The sequence below is a fragment of the Nerophis ophidion genome, linkage group LG20 (genome assembly GCF_033978795.1).
Source record: "Nerophis ophidion isolate RoL-2023_Sa linkage group LG20, RoL_Noph_v1.0, whole genome shotgun sequence".
In the NCBI taxonomy this organism is placed as follows: Eukaryota; Metazoa; Chordata; class Actinopteri; order Syngnathiformes; family Syngnathidae; genus Nerophis; species Nerophis ophidion.
In genome coordinates this window covers 25,227,278-25,247,134 of record NC_084630.1, presented here as the reverse complement: position 1 = coordinate 25,247,134, position 19,857 = coordinate 25,227,278, and the positions used below count along the sequence as shown (strand labels likewise).

The 19,857-nt window shown below is 39.1% G+C and overlaps 1 protein-coding gene across 2 annotated transcripts in view; it reads left to right on the top strand.

Annotated features, from left to right (window-relative positions):
• LOC133538921 (nocturnin-like) overlaps positions 1-18,965 on the top strand; it is a 30,997-nt gene extending 12,032 nt beyond the window's left edge. The window contains exons 1-5 of one of the 2 annotated variants that reach the window (XM_061880839.1): positions 6,031-6,189; positions 8,513-8,655; positions 8,741-8,906; positions 14,824-15,155; positions 15,228-18,965. In XM_061880839.1, the coding sequence (XP_061736823.1) occupies positions 6,177-6,189; positions 8,513-8,655; positions 8,741-8,906; positions 14,824-15,155; positions 15,228-15,749 (1,176 nt within the window). In that variant the 5' untranslated portion in view covers positions 6,031-6,176 and the 3' untranslated portion in view covers positions 15,750-18,965. Of the gene's footprint in view, positions 1-6,030; positions 6,190-8,512; positions 8,656-8,740; positions 8,907-14,823; positions 15,156-15,227 lie in introns of those variants that run through there. The other variant, XM_061880840.1, reaches the window with a different exon arrangement.
• Positions 18,966-19,857: the final 892 nt, after the last annotated feature.

The following is a 19,857-nucleotide window of genomic DNA, read 5'->3' as shown; positions in this document are numbered from 1 at the left end:
CTGCTTGTCCCGTTCAGGTTGGCGGGGGGGTGCTGGAGCCTACCTCAGCTGCATTCGGGCGGAAGGCGAGCTACATCCTGGACAAGTCGCCAACTTATCACAGGGCCAACACAGATAGACAGACAACGTTCACACTCACATTCACACATTAGGGCTAATTTAGTGTTTGCCAATCAATTTATCCCCACTTAAATAAAGGATTTGCTTAAGGATGATTGCGCTTGCAGCTTTACTGCCTATGAGTTTACTGGTACTATTTTATATATTTATATTTTTTAGTTCTACAGTAACTCAAGAAAATTCAACCCGTTAATTGTGACAACAGTCTAAATTTTTTGTCGCGACTTCCCATTTTGCCTTATTGCTCTGTCCCAACTACCCTTTTTGGTCAATGCATTGCATTATTTGTTGTTATTTATTTTAATGCACCATTTTTTTTCTTTTTTAATTATGAACTATTTTTTTTCATTCATGCTTTTAGTTTTCCACTTTTTCCCAAAACAAACTCCAATAGTTGTTAACACCTTGTTAGAAATGTTTTTCTCATGTATTATGTGCTTAATTTATTTTTTTTGACATTTTATCCAATTAGTCTTTCAAATTGCTTGGTTTCACATTTTAAATGGTACTGAAATAGTCACCATAAGTTGTTATATTACTTCTATATTAGTAACAAAATAAAACTGTGGTTCCGAGCTACTGTATTTTTAGGGGTTTTGTAACACGCCCCAAGTGTCTTTTGGCATACAGTATACAAATATTTTCGCTGAAAAATGTTGATCAAATTAATTTTTCATTCAATTCACCATTAAACGTTATTCAAAATTCAAGTTTAAAACTGAAAATACTTGAATATGTGGGCCAAATGCAATGATCTACTCAGTGGTTCTCAAACTTTTTACACAAAGTACCATCTCAGAAAACATTGCCTCTTTAAGTACTACCTTTATGACCAACATTAAAATACAGTAGTGTAGTAGGCCTTAATAGTAATTAAAACAAGGCAGATGTTTTATTTAACAAGTATATATAATGTATTTTGGTCGCCGTAACATTACACACAGTTCGAACAGTGACACTGTTTGAATATCAATAAAGTGATTTTTGTTGTAAAAACCCCATTTCCCTATGACTTGTGTTAGATGTAAATATAAACGGAATACAATGATTTGCAAATCCTTTTCAACCCATATTCAATTGAATGCACTACAAAGACAAGATATTTGATGTTCAAACTCATAAACTTTTTTTTTTGCAAATAATAATTAACTTAGAATTTCATGGCTGCAACATATGCCAAGTAGTTGGGAAAGGGCATGTTCACCAGTGTGTTACATCACCTTTTCTCTTAACAACACTCAATAAACGTTTGGGAACTAAGGAAACTAATTGTTGAAGCTTTGAAAGTGGAATTCTTTCCCATTCTTGTTTTCTGTAGAGCTTCAATCGTTCAACAGTGCGGGGTCTCCGCTGTTGTATTTTACGCTGCATAATGCGCCACACATTTTTGATAGGAGACAGGTCTGGACTGCAGGTGGGCCAGGAAAGTACCCGCACTCTTTTTGTACGAAGCCACGCTGTTGTAACACTTGTTGAATGTGGCTTGGCATTGTCTTGCTGAAATAAGCAGGGGCATCCATGAAAAAGAGTTCCAAAACCTGTATGTATGTTTCAGCATTAATGGTGCCTTTACAGATGTGCAAGTTACCCATGCTTTGGGCATGGGTAACTTACACCCCAGTTCAAAAGCCAGCATCTGTGATGCTGGCTTTTGAACTTTGCGTCGATAACAGTTTGGATGGTTCGCTTCACCCTGGGTCCGGATGACACAATGATGAATATTTCCAAACACAAATTTGAAATGTGGACTCATCAGACCACAGAACACTTTTCCACTTAGTATCAGTCCATCTTAGATGATCTCGGGCCCAGAGAAGCTGGTGGCGTTTCTGGATGTTGTTGATAAATGGTTTTCGCTTTGCATTTTAGAGCTTTAATTTGCACTCACAGATGTAGCGATGAACTGTATTTAGTGACAGTGGTTTTCTGAAGTGTTTCTGAGCCCATGTGGTGATATCCTTTAGATATTGATGTCAGTTTTCGATACAGTGCCATCTGAAGGATCGAAGGTCACGGTCATTCAATGTTGGTTTCCGGCAAGTGGAGTGATTTCCCCAGATTCTCTGAACATTTTTATGATATTGTGGACCGTAGATGTTGAAATCCCTAAATTTCTTGCAATTGCACTTTGAGAAACGTTGTTCTTAAACTATTTGACTATTTGCTCACGCAGTTGTGGACAAAGGGGTTTACCTCGCCCCATCCTTTTTTGTGAAAGACTGAGCATTTTTTGGGAAGCTGTTTTTATAACCAATCATGGCACCCACTTATTCCCAATCAGCCTGCACACCTGTGGGATGTTCCAAATAAGTGTTTGATGAGCATTCCTCAACTTTATTAGTATTTATTGCCACCTTTGTCACCATAAATGATTCCCGGGCGTGGGACCACTGCTGCCCACTGCTCCCCTCACTTCCCAGGGGGTAATCAAGGAGATGGGTCGAATGCAGAGGACACATTTCACCACATCTAGTGTGTGTGTGACAATCATTGGTACTTTAACTTTCCCAACTTCTTTGTCACGTGATGCTGGCATGAAATTCTAAAGTTAATGATTATTTGCAAAAAACAAACCTTTATCAGTTTGTAGCATATTCAACTGAATATGGGGTGAAAATTATTTTCAAATCATTGTATTCCGTTTATATTTACATGTAACACAATTTCTCAACTCATATGGAAACGGGGTTTGTACACTAGATGGAGCCCGAGTACGTACCACAGTTTGAGAATCACTGATCTACTGTATTGTTTGATATTACATGTACAAAACCCAAAACCAGTGAAGTTGGCACGATGTATACAGTAAAGGGTAATTGAAAACAGAATACAACCATTAGCAAATCCTTTTCAACTTATATTCAATTAAATAGACTGCAAAGACAAGATATTTAACATTCAAAATGGAAAACTTTGTTATATTTTTCAAATATTACCTCATTTGTAATTTGATGCTAGCAACATGTTTCAAAAAAGATGGCACAAGTGGCAAAAAAGACTGAGAAAGTTGAGGAATGCTCATCAAACATTTATTTGGAACATCCCACAAGTGAACAGGCTAACTGGGAAAAGGTGGGGACCATGACTGGGTATAAAAGCAGCTTTCATGAAATGCTCAGTCATTCACAAACAAGGATGGGGCGAGGGTCACCACTTTGTGAACAAATGTGTGAGCAAATTGTCGAACAGTTTAAAAACAACATTTCTCAACGAGTTATTGCAAGGAATTTAGGGATTTCACCATCTACGGTCCGTAATATCTTCAAAAGGTTCAGAAAATCAGGAAAAATTACAACACGGAAGCGGCAATGCCCATGAAGCAATGCCGAAAACCGATGTCCGTGACCTTCAATCAGTCTGGCGGTACTGCATCAAAAACCGACATCAGTGTGTAAAGGATCTCACCACTTGGCTCAGGAACACTTCAGAAAACCACTGTCAGTAACTATAGTTCGTCACTACATCTGTAAGTGCATGTTATGCAGAAACGGCACCAGCTTCGCTAGGCACGAGCTCATCTAAGATGGACTGATGCAAAGTGGAAAAGTGTTCTGTGGTCTGACGAGTCCACATTTCAAATTGTTTTTGGAAACTGTGGACGTTGTGTCCTCCAGAACAAAGGGGAAAAGAACCATCCGGATTGTTATAGGCACAAAGTTCAAAAGCCAACATCTGTGATGGTATGGGGGTGTATTAGTGCCCAGGACACTTACACATCTGTGAAGGCACGATTAATGCTGAAAAGGTACATACAGGTTTTGGAGCAACATATGTTGCCATCCAAACTAGTTATTTTTCATGGATACCCCTGCTTCTTTCAGCAAGACAATGCCAAGCCACGTGGCTTCATAGTAAAAGAGTGCGTACTAGACTAACCTGCCTGTAGTCCAAACCTGTCTCCCGTTGAAAATGTGTGGCGCAATATGAAGCCTTAAATACCACAACTTAAGCTGTATATCAAGCAAGAAGTTACTGAGTGTTGTTAAAAGAAAGGCCATGTAACATAGTGGTGAAAATGCCCCTGTACCATTTTTTTTTTCAATGTATTGCTACCATTAAATTCTAAGTTAATGATTATTTGCACAAAAAAACAAATTTCTCAGTTTGAACATTAAATATCTTGTCTTTGCAGTCTATTCAATTGAATACAAGTTGAAAAGGATTTGCAAATCATTGTATTTTCTTTATTTATTTACAAATTACAAAACGTGCCAACTTCACTGGTTTTGGGTTTTGTAATTTGTGTCTTTTGTTACATTTTATTGATTGCAACAAAAGTAATTTATGTTTTACATTATTTACATTTTGAGTAATCTTCTTGGCTAGGTTGGCTCCGGTCACATTCAGTGCAGTGTTAGCATATCAGGACCTTTCACCCGAGGTCACCTAGGATAGGCTGCAGCTCACCCAAGATCTAAATGAGGGTAAGCACTATAGAAAATGAACATTCTGCACAAATTTCGTCATGTGGCAATACAGTCAAGGGTTACTGTAGGAACTGTACTAAGTTGTTCCTATTTCTGCAGTTCAGAAGTGCTCTATTCTAGTGTCTGACAAACATGTGTCATGTACTTTGTGGAAAAATACAACACTCCCTGAATAAAAGGGAGTTGCTCAGAACAAAGGAAGTCGTTACTTAATCAACAACCGAGAATACGCACGCATTCCCTCATGACATGCAGACAATTGTTGTCATAAGACAGTAGACTATTATTGAAATTATAATATCTTTGGCATGTATGACTCAGTTTTCCTGAGAATCTAATTAGACAACAAAGACAAAAAATAACTCTCGATAATATACTTTCATTAAATAAACTTGGTTAACAGCATTTTACTCAGCAAACTATAACCCTCAGAATGAGATACTTTACTTTAAAATATGTAACCAAACTGGAGTGGGTGAGAAATACTTTGGACGGGTAGTAGAATAAATACAACAAAAAAATAAGACAAAAAAATACATGTAATAGAAATCCAAGAACTATGTCAATGAAAAACTTTGACAATTCAATTAAATAATAGTGCAGTTTAAAAGTATTTTTCAAAGAATTAGGATAGAAAAACAGTGCTTTTATTAAGCATAAATAGATGCAACTTAATTTAAAAGAAAAAATTAATACATCTATTAGAAATATTAAATACATTGAAAAACTGATTACCCAATTAAATAAGAAAATGCAGTGTTAAAATGTAAAACTCTATTAAATATTTGTCACATCAACAACTGTCACATTAAGGTTCACCTACACAATCAAATATTTTTGAGAAGTGTATAATAAATATATATATTTCCTTTTATGTTCCTAATATACATATATATACACACACATATATATATATACATATACATATATATATATACATATTTACATACATACATACATGCATATATACATACATATACATACATACATGTATACATATATATATATATATATATATATATATATCGCCTTCCGCCCGATTGTAGCTGAGATAGGCGCCAGCGCCCCCCGCGACCCCAAAAGGGAATAAGCGGTAGAAAATGGATGGATGGAAGAATGAAATAAACATGCCTGTAAATACAGTTACACTGAGTAAGTAGTATTTTGTTTAGTTTGTATTTACAAACCACTGCAAGTTGATAAATGTTGCAAAAAAAAATACAAAGTTTCAGTGAGTTCAATAAAGAAATAATTTAAGTTAGGTCAATTAAAAAATAATACTCATTGTTACATTATTTTTATATTTTTTTGTTTAACTCGGTTGAATAAAAAAATGCTACAATTGTTACAAAAACTTAAGTAAAAAAAAAACAACTGTCACGTTACAATGAGAGTTAAAAAAGAAAATGAAATGTCCTAAATCACTGTCATGTGACCCTGCCTTTTGTTGGATGACATCACTATTTCTTAATGTTGTCTCCGCCCTCCGAGGCTTTATAGGCTGCAGTAAACGCTGTCAAGTCAGATATCTGCTCACTCTTCTGGACAATCTTTGCTCAGCTACACGTAATTTAGTGAACCTTACAACAGGACTTGGAGAAAAAAAACACCTTGAACACAGTGGACATAATGGAAACAATGGGTAAGATATTTAGTTTTTGGTCATGTTTTTATGCTAATCCACATTATGTTTGTGTATGTCATGTTTCAAAGCTGCTGCTTTGACAATGAGTTACTCCTGCTGCATGCTGCATGTGGCTGTTAAGGCTATTACTGTAGCTGATATTATGAAGTAGTTGTACCAGTGTTCAAAAGTGTGGCAGCAATGTGCATTGTGTAGAAATATGGTAATAACATGAACAAAAATTGAAGAGACGCTGAATCAAAAATGTTGCCCTCTTAGATAAAATGTTTTGATTGACAAAACATGGCTGTTGTGGTAGCAGTAAAGGTAAAATATTAAACATTTATACAGACGCCATATCATGCTTAAAACATTGCAGCTTCTTTCACAATTTCATAGTCTTTTTTTTTAATACAAATTTTAAGTATTGTTGACCTAAATGACGCCTTACAGGTACGTGACCATGATAGACATTCTCAAAAGTAATTTTTATTTCCATGCCGACAGAGCTATTGTTTACGTGCCAGTTTTTCTAGTTAAGTGGACATTGAAACTGTTGACGCACATTAGCTGCATTTCCCGTCTCATCAATAACACATCTCCACATAGGTGAGCCTTTAATGTGCTCGATGTCGATCAATAAAATCCTGAACAATGCACCACCCAATGCTAACAAAACGGCTAATGTCGGCGCTAGCTTGTTGACTATCAAGTTGAACAACTTAGAACATCAAAACCCAATTCCAGTTAGAGGAATTAATTAAAATATGAAATCATTTTCATGTAATTGTCATACTGAGAACTTGGACGTCCGACTCAAAGCTGCTATATTCAGTAAAATAAGTGTGAATGTGACTATATGAATGTTGTAGTAATGTTAAAAAAAACATGAAGAAAATCATAGACAAGTTTTTATGCTTAAAGAAAATATTACATTTAATAATAAGGATCCTACTTTGCGAACATTCATTTAACCACGGTCAGGCCCAGAACCAATTAGATGTGATCAGAATCAGACATATTTTATCAATCCCCGAGGGCGAATTAAAATTTTTAGCACAATCCCATTCAAGACCAGACAAACATTACATGGAGACAGAACAGGATTGCCGATGGGTCTGCCAACTTCCGGCGCCCCTTACAAAAAGGGTGCGATACAGGTAAACAACTGGGGGTAAATCAAAAAATCGGTCTAAGCCTGGGTCCAAGGGAAAAAACCAACTCATAGCCATAGCTATGTCGAAGAGATACAAATTGAGAGCACGGAGACAGAGGATGAGACAGAAGAACCAGCAGAAATTGTTTTTGATGATATTCTAATTTCTGGTTATTAAGACTAGTATTATAAATAATAAATAAATGGGTTGTACTTGTATAGCGCTTTTCTACCTTCAAGGTATTCAAAGCGCTATGACACTACTTCCACATTTACCCATTCACACACACATTCACACACCGATGGAGGGAGCTGCCGTGCAAGGTGTTAACCAGCACCCATCAGGAGCAAGGGTGAAGTGTCTTGCTCAGGACACGTGACGAGGTTGGTACTAGGTGGGAATTGGACCAGGGACCCTCGGGTTGCGCACGGCCACTCTTCCACTGCGCCACGCCGTCCCCATTAGAAGGCCACAGTCTAGGGAGAGCTGCTGGAGGTGAGGACATCAGTCCTAAGTATAAGTCAACGTTAAAACAGGCCAAATCGGTGTAAAAAAGATAAGCCACCTAGTCTCACTCTTGTCATTTTCTGAAACTTGTCAGCCCTTTGACTGTGACAATGCTGACACTCCAACAGTTGTTATTATATTTTCCTCTCTAACTCTTAATAATGTACTTGTTAGATTCCTGTTAATTATCTTCGGTAATTTGGTTTCGTCTACACTTCTTAAAGCACTTACTTCTTGGTGTTGTTTCTAGCTATCTTAGTGGTTAGCTTAGCTCTTAACTCGCCTGCTCCTGCTTGCTCTCGATGTGTAACACGTTTAGCCTTAGCCCAATACTTGATAATGATATTTATTATGGGGGATTATTATTCATTTAGGGGATTGGCTCCACACTGCGTCTGGACACACATCATTTTCTGCTAACTTGTCGGCCGGGGGACTACGGATAAATACGATATCAGCGAGAGGGGATCTGCGTTTGCAATCAGCATTAAAAGGCATTGATCAACAATGGTGATCACATACTTTTTTAGAAACATCGACTGATGCCAATCTTCTTATTCATGAGTAATGTGGACCAGTACAGTTGGAACTAACAAATAAATCATACGGAACAATAAATTGAATATTTTCAGTGTAAAGCATGCAAGGACACTCACAATTTGTGGCTTTCTTACCAGGTTATCCAATGGGTATAGGGCCCACCAGGCTGTACAGCACGTTGGCTCACACTCTCAGCAGTAGCCATCGAGCCCCCCTCCCTCTGACCCACCTGGACCCTCACCTGCCTGCGGACACAACGCTCGATTCAGATTTCTTCCAGGTTGTTTTCTGAACTCCAACAACAGTTACTTACTCTTACTCTGACTTTGAAGTGTGGTTTATACATGTTTTACCTGGTCGTGCAGGAGCAGAAAGGTTCCCCAGTTAGGCCCCTGGATCTCGTGGAGGTGCTGCAACAGTGCGAAGAGGCCCTCAGAGACGGACCATCGCGCTACCACAGAACTTTCATATCGCAAAGCGATGGCGACAGCAGCAGTATTCGAGTCATGCAGTGGAACATTCTGGCACAAGGTAAGGGACATGTGCTCCACCATTTGACAAATAGGGACAAAACATATATATGAACATTCACACAGTATACCTTGTTTTTTGGCCCACTTAAAAATCCTTTTATTTTTGTGTGCCTTATTTACAGATTAGCTGTAATTATGCTTATTAACTTTGAATCTATTTTATTTGGTACATGAGGTTATGATAAGTGTTACTAGTAGATGGCAGTTGCCCATAAGAGATACGTGTGGACTGCAGGTTTTTTTAGACCTGTTAAATAAATTACGCTAGCAAGTATCCGTAAGCAAGCAAGCCCAAAGCTTTATATCATTGAGGATATAGAACATAGCACATGGTGCTCAAAAATGTGTCAAAATGTTTAAGTATGAGTTTGGTAAGCTACAAAGCCGCACCGCTTGATGGATTGTCAGCCCATTTTTGTTTACCATAGTCAGACGTACTGTACTTTAACATACGGGTATTATTATGGTATGTGTACAAGGACCCCATGATGGCACCTTCTAGAAGACATTATCTGGTGTTTTCTTTCCCAATATTATGCAAAACTAACTTTTTTTTACCTGTTGGTACCTGCTAATGTGTACTTGGAATCTTCAAAAGTCCCAAAACTTTGCACACGTCCGCCATTGTAGTTCGTGCCGTAGTCAATAAGCTTCTCTTTCTACACGTCTTGTAAGGCATTCATCTTTCGCTGTTGCCATTTCTAATATAAAGTACCGTACAGTTCTAACTGACATCTGCTACGGAAGGGCTAAAAACTACCGCTACAACAAAGATGACGGGGAGAAAACGCTGTTGAAGTGGGTCCACATAAATAATACCACCCACAAAACGGCGCATCCTGAAGAGTCTTGTCAGAAAGGGACTTGCAAACATAATCTATGGAACATTTTAACCAAAGAACCACTATTACATGTTATGTAGACCACAAGGAAGTGTTTTAAAAGTAGAAAAAAAATCATAATATGACCTCTTTAATGCGCTGTATAATAAGATGTGCCTTTTGTGTGAAAATAGACCTGCTCATCGGCGGTGCGCCTTATAGACCGGTGTGATGTATGGTTGGAAAAATACTGTACGTAAATATGTAAGATTATAGCCAATGCCTTCAAGTAGAAATAATAACAGAAAAGGTGATAAATACAGACACAGACCAAGATCACAACCGAAGACCAGGTAAGTTAAAATAATTTTCAGAGAGGAAATGAAGACTCAGTTATTATAAAGTGCTGTAGCTCATTGCCCATTAGCCAAATAATGTTGCAGTGTGTACAGTGTTCTGACAGAAGTATTCTTATTAAGACCTCGCTCTTGTGTGCCACATTGTCTCTGCAGTGCTGAAATAAAACTAGTAGTAAAGGTTATTATGCTCCCAAGTAGAGTCTCACCCAGAAGTATGCACCTTGTTGCCATGGTGACAACCAATGAGAAGCGCAGTGGTCATTTGTGTCTGGTTCTTGATGATGTGGCGTGGCACAGGTGGAGCTGTTGAGTCAGAGATGACATTTCACGTCTCGTGTTAATTCTATTTGTGTTCCATTTCTGCCAGGTGACGAATTTGTCAGTCACCATGTTTCCATGCTGCCAATATTGCACTTAGGTCTGTAAAGGGGAACTGTACTTTTTTTTTTTTTTGCCCATCATGCATAATCTCCATGTCAGACAAGCATGCACACGTCTTCCTGGTAGAAGGTTGGAAGGCCCATTATTATGTTTAGTTTGCATTGATTCGGCAGGCGTTGTGGCGTCCTATTCTGTTCAGCGGTCCTTGAATGTACTGTCGTTTTACGAGTGTGACGCAGCACACTTTTTAACGTTCTCTGACGCTGTCACAGAAAGACTTGTTTTTACCACTCCTTTTTCACCTCATCCTTGTCTACGCGATGTTTCATGCTGTGCGTAAATGCACCAGTGATGTGTGATACCACTAATTTTATTTCCGATCCGTTACCAAGTAAAATTCAAGCTGGTATTGGCGATACCGATCCGACACTTCCAAATAAGTGTGTCTGATGTGTATTTTCAAATAATAACCAATCTATCTAAAAAATAAAAAATCGTAAGGTAATGAAAAAAAGCTCAACATTTTAAACAAATAAATAATGATAATATATATAGTCACCTTTAACACAAAGTTTTGTCTATAATTGTGTGTGTGTGTTTAGCTTTTTTTTTTTTTTTTAAGTAAATACTTATTCAAATGGACCCCACATTCTTGACATGTGGCCCTTTTTAGATACTACCCCTGATCTAAAAATTAGGAGCTCTCATAATAAAAATAAAATGTACTTAAAATGTAAACAAAGTTTAGTTAGTTCTTTAAATAATGAAATACTACTCAAGTGAATTAGTTTGAAAAATGACAACAACTATAATAAACACTGTTGAAATGCAACTGAAAATAAATATTTTCGTAGAGGCAATAATGTTGACATATTAGGTTATGCAGTTACACAATCGTATTACTTTATATACTTTTTAAATTCTTTCCTTACACGGAAAAAGCAAAATAATTGGTATGTAATAAGAAAATGTAACTAATAATAATATACTCAGTCACTATGATACAAAGCTGACACAATATCTGTTTTTAACTTTTTTTCAAATAAATACCAACATACTTTGACTTTTCAGCATGAGGCCGCTTGGTGGAAAACATTTAGACACCCTTGAACTAAAGTATCAAAAGTGTAGATATTTTGATTTAAGAATCGATATTAGAGCATAAAGATCTGGTATCGGTGATATCGATATTTCAGTATCAATCTGCACACGGCTGGCCTGGGAACGCCTCGGGATCCCCCGGGAAGAGCTAGACGAAGTGGCTGGAGATAGGGAAGTCTGGGCTTCCCTGCTTAGGCTGCTGCCCCCGCGACCCGACCTCGGATAAGCGGAAGATGATGGATGGATGGATGGAATCTGCACATCACTAAAATGCACAAAAATTAGCTTTAATAAGGTTATTATCTTGTGTGGATGCTAGCTGTTACCAGAGGGAATGAAGCATTTTTTATTTTGGTGTTCCGTTTTCCTAATTTGATTCAACAACCTTATGTTGAACTTTGACTGCAACATTGATATAACTGACTCATTACAAACGCGCGGGCCATGAACATGTGGCCCCTTAGTGGTTGTGGCCCCAAACAACGCAATTGCAATGCAAAAAAATGGACTACCAAATGGTGGAAAGAGGTTCGTGTTTACTGTATTTTTGTTTTGGTTTTGGATGTATAAATTAGCACACAACATAGTCCTATGTTGTCACGCCTACACAACATTTTGTGCCACATTTCAGGAAGTTGATACGTGCAGAAAAGACACGAGAGCGCGTACATTTCTAACCCAAATAAACTTCTGAACTACACACTAAAAAGTGGTGGGTTATTTTTATAACTCAATTCATGAGTTGTTAGTGTTGGGTTACATTTTGGAGTTATTTTTATGAGGAGCAATCCATTTTTTGGGTTATAAGGGTATTATATTAACAAAATTTTGGGGTTTTCAAAATGATGAACCGTTTTTGGGTTGTTTTTCAATGACGAAATTAATTTTTGGTAAAAGGCTTTTTTTATTTTATTTATAAAAAGGTACTTTTTTCTTGAAGGGAATTTTATTATGGATTAATCTCATTGCCATTATTTACAATCACACATCTTCCATCCATCCATTTTCTACCGCTTATTCCCTTCGGGGTCGCGGGGGACGCTGGAGCCTATCTTAGCTACAATTGGGCGGAAAGCGGGGTACACCCCTGGGTACACACCATCTCATCGCAGGGCCAATACAGATAGACAGACAACATTCACACTCACACATCTTATGTACCTGAAAATATTTCAGCATTCTGCATAGAACTATGACCATACACGGCAATTCTTGTAAGAAATGTCATTCATATCTTGCTTTTGAGTATATTTTAATGGAATAAAAAACATTTTGATCAGTAGTTGGGAAAGAGTAGGACAAACCAGCAGTAAAATTAATCATTTTTAAACAACTATTGGGTCAAGGAGTGCAATTGTGCAACCCAATGGTTGGGTTGGGAATACCCCAACATTGTAGTGAGCATTACTCAGCTTTAGTGTTAAATAAATTAAACCCTATAGTTGGGTTATGAATCAACCAACATTGAGTTAGCATAACTCAACTTTTGGGGTAAATAATACAACCCAATGGTTTTGTTGAGAATTACCCAACATTAAGTACCGGTAATCATAAGTCAAATTTTGGGTTAAATAATTCAATTCAATAGTTTGGTGGTGGTTCCTCTCTTTAAGAAGGGGGACCGGAGGGTGTGTTCCAACTATCGTGGGATCACATTCCTCAGCCTTCCCGGTAAGGTTTATTCAGGTGTACTGGAGAGGAGGCTACGCCGGATAGTCGAGCCTCGGATTCAGGAGGAACAGTGTGGTTTTCGTCCTGGTCGTGGAACTGTGGACCAGCTCTATACTCTCCGCAGGGTTCTTGAGGGTGCATGGGAGTTTGCCCAACCAGTCTACATGTGCTTCGTGGACTTGTAGAAGGCATTCGACCATGTCCCTCGGGAAGTCCTGTGGGGTGTGCTCAGAGAGTATGGGGTATCGGACTGTCTTATTGTGGCGGTCCGCTCCCTGTATGATCAGTGCCAGAGCTTGGTCCGCATTGCCGGCAGTAAGTCGAACACATTTTCAGTGAGGGTTGGACTCCGCCAAGGCTGTCCTTTGTCACCGATTCTGTTCATAACTTTTATGGACAGAATTTCTAGGCGCAGTCAAGGCGTTGAGGGGTTCCGGTTTGGTGACCGCAGGATTAGGTCTCTGCTTTTTGCAGATGATGTGGTCCTGATGGCTTCATCTGACCGGGATCTTCAGCTCTCACTGGATCGGTTTGCAGCCGAGTGTGAAGCGACCGGAATGAGAATCAGCACCTCCAAGTCCGAGTCCATGGTTCTCGCCCGGAAAAGGGTGGAATGCCGTCTCCGGGTTGGGGAGGAGACCCTGCCCCAAGTGGAGGAGTTCAAGTACCTAGGAGTCTTGTTCACGAGTGGGGGAAGAGTGGATCGTGAGATCGACACGCGGATCGGTGCGGCGTCTTCAGTAATGCGGACGTTGTACCGATCCGTTGTGGTGAAGAAGGAGCTGAGCCGGAAGGCAAAGCTCTCAATTTACCGGTCGATCTACGTTCCCATCCTCACCTATGGTCATGAGCTTTGGGTCATGACCGAAAGGATAAGATCACGGGTACAAGCGGCCGAAACGAGTTTCCTCCGCCGTGTGGCGGGGCTCTCCCTTAGAGATAGGGTGAGAAGCTCTGCCATCCGGGAGGAACTCAAAGTAAAGCCGCTGCTCCTTCACATCAAGAGGAGCCAGATGAGGTGGTTCGGGCATCTGGTCAGGATGCCACCCGAACGCCTCCCTAGGGAGATGTTTAGGGCACGTCCAACCGGTAGGAGGCCACGGGGAAGACCCAGGACACGTTGGGAAGACTATGTCTCCCGGCTGGCCTGGGAATGCCTCGGGATCCCCCGGGAAGAGCTAGACGAAGTGGCTAGGGAGAGGGAAGTCTAGGTTTCCCTGCTTAGGCTGTTGCCCCCGCGACCCGACCTTGGATAAGCGGAAGAAGATGGATGGATGGATGGATGGATGGTTGGGAATAACCCAACATTTAGTTATCATAATGCAACTTTTGTGTTAAATAATTCAACCCAACAGTTTGGTTGGGAATAACCCAACATAAAGTTATCGTAACTCAACTTTTTGGTTGAATAATTCAACGCAAAAGTCCGGTTGAAAAAAAAAAAACTCAAAATGAGTTAAAATAACTCAAATAAGGGGTTTGTCCGTTTCTCAACCAGCATTTGGGTTAAAAAAAAAAATTTTAACCCAACATTTTTTATTGTTTAATCGCTGACACTGACGTCTGGTCTCTTTATCGTCAGCTCTCGGTGAAGGACTTGACAGTTTTGTGCAGTGTCCCCTGGAGGCCCTCAGCTGGTCCCGAAGGAAGTATCTTATCTTGGAGGAGATCCTCACCTACCGACCACACATCCTGTGTCTGCAGGAAGTGGACCACTACTTTGACACCTTTCAGCCCATTCTGGCCCGCCTGGGTTACAGAAGCATGTTCTGTCCTAAGCCTTGGTCGCCGTGTTTAAATGTGGAGGGCAACAACGGCCCCGACGGATGTGCGCTCTTTTTTGACGAGTCCCGATTTGAGTTTTCAGACTGTGTGAGCCTTCAACTGTCCGCTATGAGGATTCCGACCAATCAGGTGTGTAGAACCCTCTTGACGACTCAATGTAGTATTTTGGTACTTTCTCTCACTCCGCAGTGTCCGTTCCAGGTTGCTTTGGTGGTGATGCTGCGGTGTCGAAGCACAAGGAGGCGCGTGTGTGTGGCCGTGACTCACTTGAAAGCACGTGCCGGATGGGAGTGGCTGCGCAGCGCCCAGGGCTCAGACCTCTTGCGTCAAGTCCAAGATGTGGTCCAGAAACACGCGGTCAGAACATCGGATGGTCCCAACTCCCAAGTCCCTCTCATCATTTGTGGGGATTTTAATGCCGTCCCAACTGAGGACGTGTACCGCCATTTTCTCGCCTCTCCTCTTGGTTTAGACTCCGCCTACAAGAAACTCAGCCAAAACAGTTTGACAGAACCACGGTACACGACATGGAAGATTCGCCCCACAGGGGAGTGCTGCGCGACACTGGACTATATTTGGTACACTCAGGACTTGCTTACCGTGGATGCGGTCTTGGACTTCCCCTCGGAGGAAGATATTGGTCCAAACAGGCTCCCTTCCTTCAGGTACCCTTCAGACCATCTCTCACTGGTTTGTGATTTCAGCTTTAAGGAGAATCAATGAAAAATGAATAGATCAGTTAGATGTGCGTGTTAATAAATAATTAATACGCACATAACAATTTAACTCACAAATAATAATTTCAAGTATATTGTAAGGATGAACAAAACAAATATGTTGTATATACCGATAAACAATTTGTTAAAAAAAAACATTACAGTATTTTTATGTTATATATTTAATTTTAAAAAGTGTAACAATTATATTTTTATAATTGTATATTATATGTATTTCTGCCTGTGCCTCAATTTTTTGGTAGAAATGGACTAAAGTACAAACTAGCGTTGCCAGATGTATAGTTATTGTACCAGTCGCTTCAAATGGTTGTACGTACAGTAATCTGCCTGATTTGACTTATTCAGGACCAACGTCACCTCACGCTGTTACAGTGTAGCTGGTAACTCTTAGAAAAACTGCCGTATTTTCAAGACTATGACTACTTTTTTCCAATACTTTGGACCCTGCGGCTGAGCAAACAGTGTAGGTAATTTAAGGATTTTTCTGTAATGCCTCGGGATCCCCCGGGAAGAGCTAGACGAAGTGGCTGGAGATAGGGAAGTCTGGGCTTCCCTGCTTAGGCTGCTGCCCCCGCGACCCGACCTCGGATAAGCGGAAGATGATGGATGGATGGATGGAACGGCAATAATTCAACAAATCGTTTTTGAATTCCGCCAACAGAGACACTGAAAAGGTGTGTTATCGATTGTGCTATGGTGCCAGTTTGCTCACTGCCGATTCTGCGAGTTTAAAATGTACATGCCAAAAGGTCCATAGCATTTCTGTTGAATGGATTCTTCATTCATCACTCCAAGCAACATTTGTAAGTTTGCAATATAAGTAAAACAATTCATGCTGACTAGACCGTCCCTTGTGTCATGTCTGTAGATGGGTTTTCATGCAAATTAGTACATGCTATCGCCATGTATTTAAGCTAGCGCCCATAGCATCAGCGAATATGCTAACCTGTTTTACAAGTATTATTATTAACTAACAATTGCATTCTTTTTGTATTTATTCAGTTTCATAAATTCACCACACGTCACCATGGAGTTATTGAGTCTGTTTAGCTGTTTGAAGAGCCATTTTTCCGCAGCTAGTGGGTCCATGACGATGACTTCTGTTTTGTTTGGTCATCCGTTTTACTGTAGTGTTACAGGCACCATTTACAAAACAAAATATATAAATAAATATTTATAAAATCTTTCATACCGTTACATATCTGCGGTTTGATGCCGCTAAAATGCTTCTAAAATTTGGTGGGTGCAGCTTAACTACCGGTGCACTTTTACAGTACTTTTGACATGAATACTCATTAGTATGTTGTTTATTAATATAACCACTAGTACATATCTGAATACTGTAACTGCATGTATAAATGTCAAGAGTGAATATTAAAAGTCCTTTTTACATACGTTCTGAATCACAGGTGTCAGACTCAAGGCTTGGATGATAGATCTGGCCAGCCAAAAATATTTACTGTGGCCCTGCACAACATTTATGTGGCCTCCAAAAGGCTGCCGGGTGACATTTTCTGGCTAAATGTATTAACTCCTTTAATTTTGACATACAAATGTACTGTATATGTTTTACACTTTAATAATATCTGACCATGCATGCAACAAGATGTTCCAGGCATTGTTTTTGGTTCTCAAATATGAAAATTTAAATGTCTGCTTGTCAACTTGACTTGTGATTTTAAAGCGAGATATTCACCAATCTGTGAATACACGATATAATAACCAAAAAATTTCCTATGCAGATTCTGTAACGATTCATAAACATTCACTGTTTCAAACGGCCCAGAGAGGGCAGCCATAATTGCAATGTGGCCTTGAGTAAAAAGGATGATTGATTGAAACTTTTATTAGTAGATTGCACAGTACAGTACATATTCTATACAATTGACCACTAAATGGTAACACCCCAATAAGTTTTTCAACTTGTTTAAGTAGGGGTCCAGGTTAATCAATTCAAGGAGTGTGACACCACTGTTCCACATGGTCTAACAAACCATTGACAATACTTAAACATAATGTAGAAAAGCTAAATTAAAAAGTTTAAAAATGCCACCATTTAGAAATGAGCTTATTAATATATATAAAACATTTATAAATGTTTATATAAACTATATACTGAGTAGTAATGTCAAAATATGCTTTATAAATGATAAACTCAGTATTTACTAATGCTTAGAAGTGTGTGCTGACTATATAGTGCCACCATGTATCTTAATAATGCAGTTTTACCTTTAAATACACAGCTCCCCCACCTAGTTCTAAATAGGAAGGTGAGTGAAAGCACACCTTTAGTTGCAGTGTGTGTGTGTTTGTTACTATCCAGGGTCAATGTATCATACATTCTAGGATATTGCGAACTATTGATCATACGGAGGGTGAAATGATCGTCCAAATACTATAATTATAGTACATCTGGCAGCGCTAGCACTACCTTATCTTTTAACAATGCTTGTGTTTTTTCATTGTCACTCTGCCATTCTTACACTTTGAAGTGCAGTCACAGTGAGAGTTTCCAGTAAGTGCAGTAATGGATTCATGACAGCGCTAGACACTAGTTGAACACAATATACTTGTACTGACTGAAGTGGTCCTTTTGAGACGCGACGACAGACTTATGTATTTGGTATTGTATGCCAGGATGCATCAATTAAAAAAAACACGGAGATTTATATTCTGATATTTCAATGAGTGTAACTATTACAACAAACCAAGACAGCATGGAGTGCACGGAACTTTAAATACGCAGACATGGTTTCTGCATGGTCGCTACAATAAAGTGCACGTGAGAGTGATGGTGTGGGCACGTTTTTGTTTGATTCCTGTTATAAGAGCTATTTAAATGTTGATGTGCATGTATTCAGGGGAAAAAAAAATAACATGATGGTAAGCAGAACATTTTTTTCCCCTAAAATACCCAATGGTGTGTTTTACCGATGACAAATGTATATGTGTATATATGTGTGTGTGTGTGTGTGTGTGTGTGTGTGTGTGTGTGTGTGTGTGTGTGTGTGTGTGTGTGTGTGTGTGTGTGTGTGTGTGTGTGTGTGTGTGCGTGTATGTATGTATGTTTGAGCAATACCAAATCCACCATGCTGCTTGCTGACTAATAAACATTTTGAATATATTATTTGTATTTAATTGTCAGGTCAACTGGATGGACAGTGTGTTATTGTGGAGCAAATATTAAACAGATGTTACTTAATATTGCTTTATTCAACTGGTTTTGATTTACACACACACACACACACACACATATATATATATATATATATATATATACACATATACACACAGTTGAATACATACAGTCTTTGTATACAGATGTGTGTACATAATGTAGTACATTATGTAAAAAAGGGATAGTATTACTGTCAGTGGGACAGTAATACTACAGTATCACATCTGATGTTATCTCTCACATCTGATGCAACTTTGACACATTCTCACCGACACATCTGATGTCTGCAGTCTCACTACCCAGGAGGTCATTTTTACACAGCAACATACATGTAAGTAGGTGTCAGTGCATGTCAGACATTCTATTTTAATATAAACTCCCCTTAACAGCTTTCATGCATCGATTGGGGAGACAGTACTAAACCCAGGTACAGGCCCAGGGCTTTATCTTGTCGTCCGGCTGAGCGGGTAACGCTGCCTAGAGAGAGCCATTGAGGCTCATTCTGTTGGACACAATGTCCATTACCTCTTCAGAGGACTCCTTTGTCAGTCTGGCCTTGTTCAGTGGGAGGAAATAGTCTGGGCCCTCTAAATCTGAGATGTCAATGATCTAAATCTGAGATGTCTTCATCAAATTTGTCCCGGATCATTTGTCTGGCAAGGTCCACACGATCATCGCTGGTCTCATAGCAAATAAAAACAAAAACAAATAAAACATTAGAAAGGACAATATTTGAAATGCAGAGAAAACTATAAATCCCTTTTTTTTAACAAGCTAAAAAAAATACAACATTGGCCTATTTTTGAGTTATCTACAGTTGGCTGTAACAATACTGTTAGCTACCTAAGAACAGTACTGTGACCAATGTGATTACACATTATATTCCGTCAATGAAAAATAATTTCATAAACTGAGG